Here is a 13,029-nt window from a genome sequence, read left to right as displayed (position 1 = left end):
CTGGTATTAGAATTTGACGTGTGCCTCTTTTCATTTTCCTTCTATCTGTTGCTTTGTCTTCAACAACCTCTGGCGAAGGCTGCCATATGATTTCAAAACATTTATTTCTCAATTGCAATTTGAAACTTTGTGTATAGCTGTCACTGGAAAATGGGTTTTAATTGATTTTGGACTTCAGATTTGGGTTATGTTTAGAGCATTGGTTTAGCAGTTCCTAAAGTTAGAACAAAACAATTTTTATTTTCTTCTTGTGGGTTGGATGTGAACCCAACCAAAGTAAATCGATGCAGCATGCATTCCTCAAACTTGTTTCTATTTTTAAAGAATTCTGAATTATTTGATGTAACTATTTGATTTTGCTGTCATATATTTTCAATGCAGGAAATGACATACAGAATGGCATTTTCAGTTTTACATGGGTCGCCCCAAGTAACCTAGTGTTGGATGAAGACTCTGAACATAGGAAGCTTCAGCTAACAATCGAGAGACAGAGAAACAGGTACCATTTTAATTACTAAAAATGGTCTTCATCTTTATGTGCTAAGACAGTGGCTCCATAATGAAATCAAGAGAGGAATTCTGAATATCACTGACATTAGCTGGGAGTTGATGGGTGAATATTGACCTGGTTTTGGTGGACAGAACAAGAATAGAATGCATTGAATGGATGGAGTTTGGGTCTTAGTTGGTTAACCCTCTGGCCTCAACTTTCAATGTCAGCAATCAAAATTCCACACAAAATGAATGGTAAGCCATAGTTGGCCTGTAAACAGGATAGGATACTAAGCGGGCCAGAGACCACTGACTGACATCAAAGAAAGGTCTGTGTTCAAGAAGGGAAATAATGATAAAAAATTCTTTGGATTGCCATGTATAAGGGAAGAGACGGGATATTAGGGAATTGACTTATGGAAAATGAAAAGCACTTAAAGAACATGGCAGGTGAGATGCCGCGCCACTTTAGTCTGGTGAGAAAATCACAGCAGCTTCCAAATTGGGCTGAGCGTGCAGTCAGAGTCATTTTGATGTAACGGGATATTCATTACACAAGTGCTTTCTTTTATGGAGGCTCCTCAACTGTCTGTAGAAGTGTACTGATTAAATATTTAGAAAGGATTGTGATATGAAAGGTGCCCCATTTTTTAAATGCCCCAAAACCAGTCTTGCTCATGCTGATATCAGGTCCTAATCAGGGATTTCTCATTTGTTTAGGTCTTCAAATTGATTCACATATTTTAGGCTTCCAGTTCTGGCAACATAACATTTTATCAAGAGTTGCAATTTTTTTTCATGAAATGTGGGCACTATTGGATTGGCAATGATTTGTTTCCATCCCTAGTTGCCTCAAGAAGGTAATAATGAGTTGCATTCTCGAATGGCCATAGTTCTACTGATATAGGTATACCCACAGTGCTGTTAGGAAGGATTTTCCATTGCGTGGCCAATGTTTCCTCGAAGCTGCATGGCTTGGAAGCATGCCATGACAGTGACATATGGTTCTAGTTTTCACTGCCATGCACAAAAGTTGGATGCATATGAGAATGGCACTGCAATTCTCACAAGTGATTTTAACTTGTCTATTGAAGGGACAAATCAAATAAGAAATGAGGGCAGAAAAAAACAGATTTATAGAGTGCAACATGGATGGTTTCCTAGACAGTACTTTGTAGAATCTACCCAGGAACAGGCTATTGTAGATCAATTGATGTGTGATGATGTAGAATTTATAAGAAATTTCATAGTTAAAGGGCCTTTACCTGGTAGTGATCACAACGTGATGGAATTTCAAATTCAGTTTAAGAGAGAGCACCTGAGGTCACAAACCAGTGTCTTCAATTTAAATAAGTACAGTTACAGAGGCATTAAGAAAGAGTTGTTGAAAGTGGGCAAGGAAAATAGATGTAGGGGAAGGTGAGGAGATGAGCAGTGGCAGATAATTAAATAGATATTTCATAATTATTCAGCAAAACATTATTCTGGTCAAAAAGGACTTGATGAGAAGGATGAACCATCCGTAATTAACAAAGGCAGTCAAAGAAAGTATCCAATCAAAACTCAGGCATACAACATGGCAAATCTAGTAGGCCAGAGGACTGTGTGTATTTTTTAGGAACCATCAGCAGCTAACTAATAAAGAGGGCGAAATTTGGTTATGAAAATAAACTGGCAAGGAATATAAAAACAAACAGCAAGAGCTTTTTTGGTTATATAAAAAGGATAGCTAAAGTGAATATGGGACTTTTGGAGGATACAACTGGGGAATTAATAATAGGAAACTGGCTAATGGCAGATAATTTAAATTGATGTGTTGTCTCAGTCTTTACATTGGAGGATACTCTGAATATCCCAAAGATAACAGGTATGCAAGGTACTAAGGGTCAGAAATATCTTGTAATAGTTTCTGTCACAAGGGATTAAGTATTTGTCAAACTGATGGGACTAAAGGCAAACAAGCCACTAGGTGCATCCAAGGGTTTTAGAAGAAGTAGTTGCAGGCATAGTGGAGACTGTGGTCAAAAGATTGGATTCTGGGAGGGTTTCAGCAGATTGGGAAACTGTTAATATAATGCTTCTTTTCAAGAAGGGAAAGAGACAGAAAACACAAAACTAATAGCTCTCGTTGGGAAATTGCCACAGTTCATTACTAAGGAAAAACCAGCAGGACATTTTGAAAAGCTTAAATGCAATCAGCGTGGTTTTTTGAAAAGGAAATCATGCTTGATAAATTTGTTAGATCTCATTGAGGACTTACAAGCAAATAAAGGAGAGTTAACAGATGTATTCTATTTGCGTTTCCAAAAAAGAATTTGATATCAAGCCATGTAAAAGATTCATGGATCTTTTAATGGGTTAACTAATGTGTCTTTTTCACATTGGAAGGATCTGGCTAATGGAATGTCACAAGGATCAGTCCTAGGACTTCAATTTGTTTGCTTTCTACATTACTGACTTGTAATGTAAATTTGCAATAATGCTGGGCATGTTGTGAAGACAACATAAGGAGTATGTTGTGGGCAAAAACATGGCAAGTGGAGTTTAACGCACTTTGGTAGGAAGAATCAAACAGCAAGTTATTAATTAAATGAAGAGAGACAGCAAAAATTGCAGTGCAGAGGGACCTGGGTGTTGTAATTAAGAAAACACATACAACTTGGTCTTGTTGCTGGGGAGCTGATATTAAAGAAGTAGTCTTGTCACAGCTGTACAGAGATCTGGTGAGACTACAACTGGAGTATGCTACAGCTTTGGTCCCCGTATTTGCAAAAATGATTTGGCATTGGAAAAGTTTTGCTTGGTTGGTTCCTGGGATGAAGGACTTGATTTACCAAGGTTGACTAAATGGGTTAGACCAGTATTCATTTCAGTTTAGTGGAATGAGGGGTGGTCTTATTGAAACATACAAGATTCTGAATGTGCTTGACAGGATAAATATTGAGAATCTAATGTCGAAATCTTGAAATATGGTGCATAGTTGCAGAATAAAGGGACACTTGTTTAAAACTGAAACGCAGAAGATCTGTACCTTAGAGTTGGGGAGACTCAAGTATTCAAGTATTTAAAGAGGAGTTTGATAGATTTTTAAAATATCAGGAAGTTGTGTTTTGAGACGTTGGCACAAAAGAAAAGTTGGGGCTTGAGGAAGAACAGTCAAGATTTTATTGACTGGCAAGGCAAGCTTGAGAAGCCAAATGACACACTCCTGCTCCTATTTCACGTGTGTTTTTGGGAATGTTTTCGAAGGGCAGAAATTTCAGTGGAAAGAAAATTAAATAATTTCTCTGAGGAGCATATGAGCTCCCTCTCCAGATTCCTGTCCAGATGGTCAAGTTAAAAATCTACCCAATTTTCTTGTCCAAGCATTATTCATTTCCATGTTAATTGAGGGAAGTTGATCAAGGTGTATGATTTTGTTAAAAGTTGTTCAAAAGTTTAGAAACTCATGACTTTACCCCAAATATTTCATGCCTGATATTTATTTTGCATTTACAGGTCTTATGAGGATGTGAAAATTTTGTGGCGTGTGACATTTAATAAATCAGATGTTGTACTGCAAAGGAATGGGGTAGATCTGGTCAATGAGCTGAAAGCTGTAACAGGAAGTACCCTTTGTGTTAGTGGAGTGATTGAATGTACTATCGTCATTGAAATCAAACCAGATGAGGTTAGTATCAAGAAAAATAGTGCACCTTAAAACTACTTCTAAGGTCAATGTTCAAGGAAATTCTTCTCTTTTTGAGGTCAATATTAACTTCTGAGCAGCCAGATGTTCGAGTGGAGTTAGTCTGCTGTCCATTTTGTTGATGACGTAGCCCCATGATTTGAAGGATCAAACCCCATTTAAATTTTCCAACTAAGTTGTAGGACACTAAGCAGCTTTCCCAATGCAACTGGAATGCTGGAATAAAGGCTGAAAATCAGATCAGCAAGACATACTGCAGCATGGCACATAGTCCTGGGGCACGCGTATCCCAGATTAACTTTCGAAATTTGAAAGTGTACTTTACTCTTCAATTCTCAAATAATCTAAAAGTTACCTTCATGGGGTCATTTCTTTACATGTTCCCATGGTATTAATCAAAGATAGAACTTACAGGTTTTGATCACTTTCCATCTAAACCAGTAATCATCGTCCCATTACATTATTGCTTGATGTCATTTGACATGAGACCTTTGCTTGAAACAGCAAGACAATTTGGCTGCTGCCCTCATCTCTCTCTGCCCCACAGTGGTACACCCTTGTAAAATGGAGTGGTAGAGGAGGAGTAACGCCACTTTGATGTGGCTATTTAAAAACAGTTCTATCAATGTGAAATATAAGAGTAGGGAAGTCCTACTGCAACTGTACAAGGTGCTTTATGAGACTATATCTGGAGTGCTGTTATCAGTTTTGGTTCCCATATTTAATGAAAGCTATTATTTCATTGGAGGCAGTTCAGAGAAGGTTCTCTAGAATGATCCCTAAGATGGAGGGAATGTCTTAGATTGTCTGAGATAGATTCTTGATCTTTAGTGGAATCAAAGGTTATGATGAAAGGGCAGGAAAATGAGCATGAGGATTGTTGGATCAGCCATGGTCCTTTTGAATGACTGGAGGCTCAAGGAGCTATTAATTGTTATGGCATTATGTATTTCAGCTACAATTGCCTAAGATTACAAGTTCCCTTTGAGTATCATGGGTTTAAATGCAAATAGACAGAATAAATTAACTGAAAATGATCTTTGATACTCTTATGTTAATATTTTAACAACATCACAAATATGTTAACTTTAACATTACACCTTTTGTCAGGTCACCCAACATTGAACACTCAAAAGGCTTGTCTTTCACTCCTTTGGGCCAGTAGCAGAGTAAACAACGGTCATGGGGGAGGAGAAGTTCCAGGGAGTGTGTCTTTGGTAAACTTGCTGGCCAAACCTTTTCCACCAGGAGCATGGGCCAAGAAAAAGGCTTGAGCCAGCCCCATTTTCCATTGAATTAGCCAGTGCAATTCAAACAATTTTTAAAAAATCATTCACGGAATGTGGACATCTCTGGCTGGGCCAGCATTTATTGCCCATTCCTAATTCTGTTTCTGTTTCTAATTTTGCTATGAAAGTAAGACACATTTGTCAATTGAATAAGAGACCAGAAACACATCAGCATTCAATAGTTTCATTCTCACTTCAACACAATTATCTCTTCAATAAAACACAGTTGCAAATGGCTTACTTATGATGATCAACAACATAAAACAACATAATAAGAGGGTGTCTAACTTCATGGATACACACACAAACAGCTCCCTCCCCCCCCCCCCCCCCCCCCCACCCCCAATTCCCCCTTCCCCTAACCCCAGCCGCTGGCTGATGCTGCAGATCAACATACTTGGGGTGACGTAAATATGTATACTCCCAAGCTTAAGGCATCCCATCTCAAACACCATGTGGACAGAGGCCTATTGTTGTCAGGGACTTGTGCTTAGAAGTGGGTATTCTTAATTTTAAAAGCACAATCTAGCAACAGATTATTTAGTAACAAGAGGACACACATTAGCAAAAAAACCTGAGGAAAAGATGAGGAAATGGTTTTACACAGAATGTTGCTCTGATCCGGAATTCACTGCCTGAAAGGGAGATGAACTCAGATTTCATAGAACTTTTGAAATGTTATTGGCTCAAAGATTGAAGGACCCATAATTAAAAGGAAAGAGTCAGATAGTGAACTTAGTAGGATAGCTGTATCACAGAACCATATTGAATGGAACGGCCTGCTTCTGTATTGTATAAATCACCATTAAGAGTCCAATGTGGACAATGAAACTCTTGGCGATTGTGGGAAACACGCAACTGGTTCACTAATGTCTTTTACGGGAGGAAACTGCCATCCTTACTTGGTCTGGACTATATGTAACCCCAGACCCACAGCAATATGGTTAACTACTCTTTGGGCAATTAAGAATGGGCAATAAATGCTGGCCCAGCCAGAGATGTCCACATTCCGTGAATGATTTTTAAAAAATTGTTTGAATTGCACTGGCTAAATCAATGGAAAATGGGGCTGGCTCAAGCCTTTTGCTTGGCCCATGCTCCTGGTGGAAAAGGTTTGGCCAGCAAGTTTACCAAAGACACACTCCCAGGAACTTCTCCTCCCCCATGACCGTTGCTTACTCTGCTACTGGCCCAAAGGAGTGAAAGACAAGCCTTTTGAGTGTTCAATGTTGGGTGACCTGACAAAAGGTGTAATGTTAAAGTTAATATATTTGTGATGTTGTTAAAATATTAACATAAGAGTATCAAAGATCATTTTCAGTTAATTTATTCTGTCTATTTGCATTTAAACCCATGATACTCAAAGGGAACTTGTAATCTTAGGCAATAGTAGCTGAAATACATAATGCCATAACAATTAATAGAATATGAATTTTATTTCATTAACCGTCTGATACTTCCATTGTTTAACTGATGATTGATATGTTACCCATGAACTCTTAAGAATAATTTAGATTTTCCCCATTATTTCAGAACTGGAGCATGGGGCAATGAATCATGCATGTTTTCTGCTGTGTTTAATTAGAAGTTCTTTTAGCCATGATGTCTTAATTCTACTGACAGCTTAAATTTGATGTTAAAGTTAAATTTAATTTTTAGGCTGCCATTATGTTTTACTGTGGTACTTAAGTAATGACTCACATTGTGCTGTGAAAAGACTGGATGATGTTTCTTACATACTTAACTGTTTTTGAATGCTGCTCTGCAGATCCCAGAATCTGAAACATGGTTTCTTGTGGAAATCTATGAAGTAGGTGCCGGAGCCATGATAAATAGCAGTGTTCGATTTTTAAACATTACAATTCTGGAGAGCGATATGCAGCACAAACTGATCTTTTTCGCTGTTGGATCTCGGTTTCCTGTCATTCATCAAAAGGCCACATTTGTCAGCCTGCAGGTCGTCAGGGAGGGTGGTACAAATGCAGTTGTCAGTGTTAGCTATCAAACACAGGTGAGAACAACTGTTAATAAAAATATTTTTAAATCTAATCCAACAAATTATTTTGTGATGAGCAGTAATCTTATCAATTATAAAATACAGTTAAAGTTGAACTTTGAGAAAACCTTGCGCTATAGTCATATGCTGTATATGATTGTATAGAGTACACATATAATTTAATCTGTAACAACATTCATGTTATTTGAGTGATCACCTTTTCTGAACAAAAGCATTTGGAGTCATAGAGATATACAGCATGGGTTTCTAAATACTTTGGATAAAAAGCATTGAACTGTAAGTCTGCAAGAATCAGTTTTTGACTGGTGTAATTAATTTTTAGATTCTTGTGGGTGAGTCTTTTTGAACATTCTTTCTCCCTTAAAGATTGCATCAAGTCACTCCTGACCTAATACACTCATTTTAATCAGGAAGTTTGTTTCTCCAGTTGCGTGATCCAAGGGCAACACTTAAATCATTGTGCTACTAAATCTTGTAGTTTGAGTGGAATTCCAGTTTTGTCCTGTCCCAATCTTAAGGTTTTCAGAGAGCTCCCAAACACTTGCTATGCAAAACGTTTTCTCCTTATTTCGCTCATTACCTTAAATCTGTGCCATCTTGTTCTTGTGGGAACAATATTTCCCTATTTACTGTATTCTGTCCATATTGCTCATGATTTTGGATTGGTCAATCAAATGATTTGCTGTTGTCTTTTCTCCAAGGAGAACAGTCCCAACTTCTCTAATCTGGCTATGTAACAGAAGTTCCTCTTGTCTGAAATCATTATTGCAAATCTTTTGCCACTCCAGATATTTCTTAAAGTGTGGTTTCCAGTACTGAATGCAATACTCTATCTGAGGCTGAACCTCAAAGTCTAATCTACTGTAACTTCCTTGCTCTTGCATTCTGTTCCCCGGTTAACAAAGTCGAGGATAGTGCATGCTTTAGTAATCACAATCCCAGTTTCTGCCTCTTTCAATGAATTAAAAAGAAAAGATTTACAAGGATGTTGCCAGGGTTGGAGGATTTGAGCTATAGGGAGAGGCTGAACAGGCTGGGGCTGTTTTCCCTGGAGCATCGGAGGCTGAGGGGTGACCTTATAGAGGTTTACAAAATTATGAGGGGCATGGATAGGGTAAATAGGCAAAGTCTTTTCCCTGGGGTCAGGGAGTCCAGAACTAGAGAGCATAGGTTTAGGGTGAGAGGGGAAAGATATAAAAGAGACCTACGGGCAACGTTTTCACACAGAGAGTGGTACGTGTATGGAATGAGCTGCCAGAGGAAGTGGTGGAGGCTGGTACAATTGCAACATTTAAGAGGCATTTGGATGGGTATATGAATAGGAAGGGTTTGGAGGGATATGGGCCGGGCGCTGGCAGGTGGGGCTAGATTGGGTTGGGATATCTGGTTGGCATGGATGGGTTGGACCGAAGGGTCTATTTCCATGCTGTACATCTCTATGACTCTATGACTCTATAAACATTAATCCCGGGTGCCTCTGCTCCTGCACATTCTTTGGAATTGTACTCTTTATATTCGTTCTCCTTGTTCTTTCTGTCAAAATGAATCACTTTACACTTCTCCACAATGAATTTCATCTATCACTTGTCTGCCCATTCCATCAACTTGTCTATGTCTTTTGGAAGTTTTACACTATCCTACTCTCAATTGACAATGCTACCAAGCTTAGTATTGGCAAGTTTTTAAATTAAACATTGGTACTTTCTGTAACTCCAGCAAACTAAGACATATGAATTGATTTCATCCTTAAATTCATTGCATCTCTTACAATCCTAAGAAGAGCTTGTTCACCAGAGCATTCATATGTACAGCCTTTGAAGATCAGTCAATAGACAGTTTGAACGAAAGAAACACAAAACTTCTCATGTTTCAAAAGCACTATTCTAATAAAATGGGGATCATCTTTTTCAACTGTCATCTCAGATCATACATCAACTTCTAAAAAAGACACCACAAAGGATATGTTGAGAACTGCAGTGTTGATTAATAACAATTGAATAGGAAGGGTTTGGAGGGATATGGGCCGGGTGCTCAGGTGGGACTAGATTGGGTTGGGATATCTGGTCGGCATGGACAGGTTGGACCGAAGGGTCTGTTTCCATGCTGTACATCTCTATGACTCTATGAGATTTGCTTACATTAGAATACTAACATTAGTTGTATGCACTAGGATTCATTTGAGGAGGATCTAATTAGTTTAACTAATTCATTGACCTTGATCATACTGGGATGAGAGCATTGCATGGTTAGGTTGGCAGAAAGGGTAGGAAACACACACCTTGAAACATGTGATGTGCATGATCAGAATTATAACTTGGCTTGCAACTCCTGTAACAATCAGCACCCTATTTGGAAAATGTCCCCTCAGCTTCCACCTAAACTCGTCCTGATCCACTACATGACTGATAAAGGAAAGCAAGAATTCCAGTCCAGGAGGTTTCCATCAGTGATGGGTGAGAATAGTTCCTGGCATTAAGGAAGTGAGGGTGAGGGTGGGAATTGAATTGGACTGTGATGGGTAGGTGGGAATGAGCGACCTGGGCAAAATATGCCCAAGGTTTCCTGCTGAATGTTTCTGTTTCTCCTAGCCCATAAAGAAACCAAAAATGAAACTTAAAAACTTACTTCCATGGGCCTGAACTGCAGATCCTCTTATTAATAGATATTATGGGTGGACCCTGCTACCTTTACATTGCTCACCTGCTTCCTAAATAACACTAACCTTGGAAGCCATCATGATCAGATAAGGCAAGTTACTGGCATCATTTTTAACTAACCTGTTACTGGTTTCCATCCAGCATGGTGCAGGAGGTGGAGGAGGCAAGCAGCACTTAAAATTGGAGCTATTAGGTCTGAAATAATTACTTTTCCAAAGATATAGGTATGTGTTTACTTTGCCAATTGACATAGTCCAAATCGACCTTGATCCATCATGTAGACATAAAGGGCAGGATTAAATGTAATGAGTGGGACTGACACAGGATCATGGCTGCTGGCAGTAGGATGTCCATTAATGAACTAACTGACAGCCATTATCCCCAAGGCCACCTCAATTTAATGGTGGATCAGTGGTTGAATGGTGTCCGCACAGCTTTTCCATTCCCAGAAACTCCCAACGAGCCCTCTTGGACTTATTAGTGCCCTCCAAGATATCTTTCCATCTGCGGCACTGTGCCAGTTTTGGGGGAGCTTGCTTTTGGAATTCGTATGGCTGCTTGTGCTGAGGGTAATAATGAACTGCAGGCCACTGATTGTGGATAGCTCTTGGTGAGCTGACATTCAGCAGGCGACTGCTGAACTGCCAAAAGGACACCTGATTCCAATGGGTCCCCCTTAAGATTCCCCACTGGTTCACCAACTGGTGTGAGAGGACCCAATCGGACCAACCCCTATTAAAAGATCTGTATACACCATAATGCTTCAGCCACACTGAAAACCTATTCAATGTCTGCTTCAATCCTTCTGACATTTTCATAAATAAAGCTTGTTTTGAAATGATATCGATGTAGATCTATTTTATGTCTATTTCAGCTGTAAGTTGCAACACAGGTGCCAAATCATAATGATTACAGAAGATAAAAGGCAAAGTTAATGGGACAAAGCTAAATTGGATTCAAGGAGCATGGTTCTTACCAAAAAATGTTTAGCAAAGCAAAACAAAAAAGTGCAAAAAAAACAGAGACTGCTATAGATTGATATAAATGATAAATAAGTTAAGAAGAGCAATGAGAGAAAGACGTATGTACATATAACAAAAACTTAATTTCATTGCACCAGATGTTTAAAAGGGTTTGATCACTGTTCTTATTGTCTTAAAATGAGCCTCCCTATTAACTCAATAAACAGTGGATTTGATGCTACTGCATCAATCCCGGGTCTCACCCCTCATCTTTGTGAAGTTCCCTAATTTCAACTGGAATTGAAATCTCTAATTCACTACAACATTTCCAAACCGTGGAGCAAGGAATCCTGTTCATGGTCACCATCCAAATGCCCCTGTTGAAAAGTTTTCATGTTATCAATAAGATTGGGCTCAGCAATGGCTTCTTTCCCTGAATAACTAACGTGCCAATTACTGTCAAGGCTTGCAGGTGAATGATGACATGGGAGCGTACACTGGAGGGTACTTTGGCATAGTTAAGCATTGGCACAGAGATATCCATATATCTAGTATATCATCATTTACTTCATATCTACAGTAAAAACAATGATTATTTTTTACTGTTTTGGATGTTTCAGTTGCTAATAAAGTGTAACTAGATTTCTTACACATAAACGCGAGAATAGCAGATTAAGTCATAGAAAAATAAGCAGTTGGTGCTATTACACCATTTCAAGGTCTATGATGAGTGCCAATTGCTGCCAAGGGCAATGAGCTGGTGAACAAGATGTCAGAGCCTCAAAATAATATTCCAAAATGCTATCAATTTTGAAGTCTCAAATACATTGATCCTATTGAATTTTGTTTTTATTTTGTATTTTAGAAAATAACACTATTGGATATATTTGTAAAATCACTGCTATTTTTTCATACAATACGTAGAAGAATATAATTGTTGGTGTTTATGAATCCTGGTTGGTTACATTCCAGACTTCCAGTTGTATTCATAATCATGTTCTCCAAATGTCCCCCTCCAAATATTTTCATAGCAAAAGTCTTTCCAGAGTTTTTTGACCAATTTGGTTACGTATTATGTTATTGATTGATTGTCTTTCCATTTGATTGCAATTTAACTTATGAGGTGTAGCAGCCTCCTGACTGCTTAAAAACAGATAGATTGCTAACTTGGCCAAACAGCAAGGGATGCTGGGTGCATTAGATTAGATTCCCTACAGTGTGGAATTCCCTACAGTAGATTCCCTACAGTTCACATTGACCCTCCGAAGAGTAACCCACCCAGACCTATTTCCCTTTGACTAATGCAGCTAACACTATGGGCAATTTAACATGGCCAATTCACCTGAACTGCACATCTTTGGATTGTGGGAGGAAACTGGAGCACCCGGAGGAAACCCACGCAGATACAGGGAGAATGTGCAAACTCCACACAGGCCGTCACCCAAGGCTGGAATCGAACCTGGGATCCTGGTGCTGTGAGGCAGCAGTGCTAACCACTGAGCCACATTGACCAAATGAAACTCTGTAATCACAAAAATCCACACACCTGACACGGTGCAAACACATCAGACAACTGCTAATGACATTAACATAATGTAAAAGGCAGCAGTTATTCTGCACAGACTCCCTCAACAACATATCCACTAAACAAAGGACAACCCAGACAGAAAGGCCTGTCATACAAAGAAACCAACAGTAGCATGCTATCTAAGTGACTCATGTTTAAAACTATTAAATGTATCTCCTTGATAAGCTAGAATCAGAAATAGTTCCAGAAAACCATCTGCAGACCCATCTCTTGGAACTACCTTTGGAATCATCTGAGGCCTTCTGAGGAGACCAGTGTGGCAAAAGACAGATACCAGCTGACCATCCAGAGAGAGAGAGAGCGAGGGAAAAAAAACAGCACCACAGACCCAGAGAC

General features: G+C 39.0%; 1 protein-coding gene across 2 annotated transcripts in view; it reads left to right on the top strand.

Moving 5' to 3' along the window:
* The window catches only part of adgrv1 (adhesion G protein-coupled receptor V1), a 571,861-nt gene that overhangs the window by 321,451 nt on the left and 237,381 nt on the right, over positions 1 to 13,029 (top strand). For both annotated transcript variants that reach the window (XM_043709113.2, XM_043709105.2), the window contains 3 exons: positions 382 to 499; positions 3,991 to 4,162; positions 7,238 to 7,480. In XM_043709113.2, the coding sequence (XP_043565048.2) occupies positions 382 to 499; positions 3,991 to 4,162; positions 7,238 to 7,480 (533 nt within the window). The remainder of the gene's footprint in view (positions 1 to 381; positions 500 to 3,990; positions 4,163 to 7,237; positions 7,481 to 13,029) is intronic.

The sequence above is a fragment of the Chiloscyllium plagiosum genome, unplaced genomic scaffold (genome assembly GCF_037043375.1).
Source record: "Chiloscyllium plagiosum isolate Xiang-an unplaced genomic scaffold, Cpla_swu_hap1 HiC_scaffold_2, whole genome shotgun sequence".
NCBI classification, from domain to species: Eukaryota; Metazoa; Chordata; class Chondrichthyes; order Orectolobiformes; family Hemiscylliidae; genus Chiloscyllium; species Chiloscyllium plagiosum.
The sequence above is the reverse complement of the archived record's forward strand: the minus strand, read 5'-3'. Positions and strand labels throughout refer to the sequence as shown.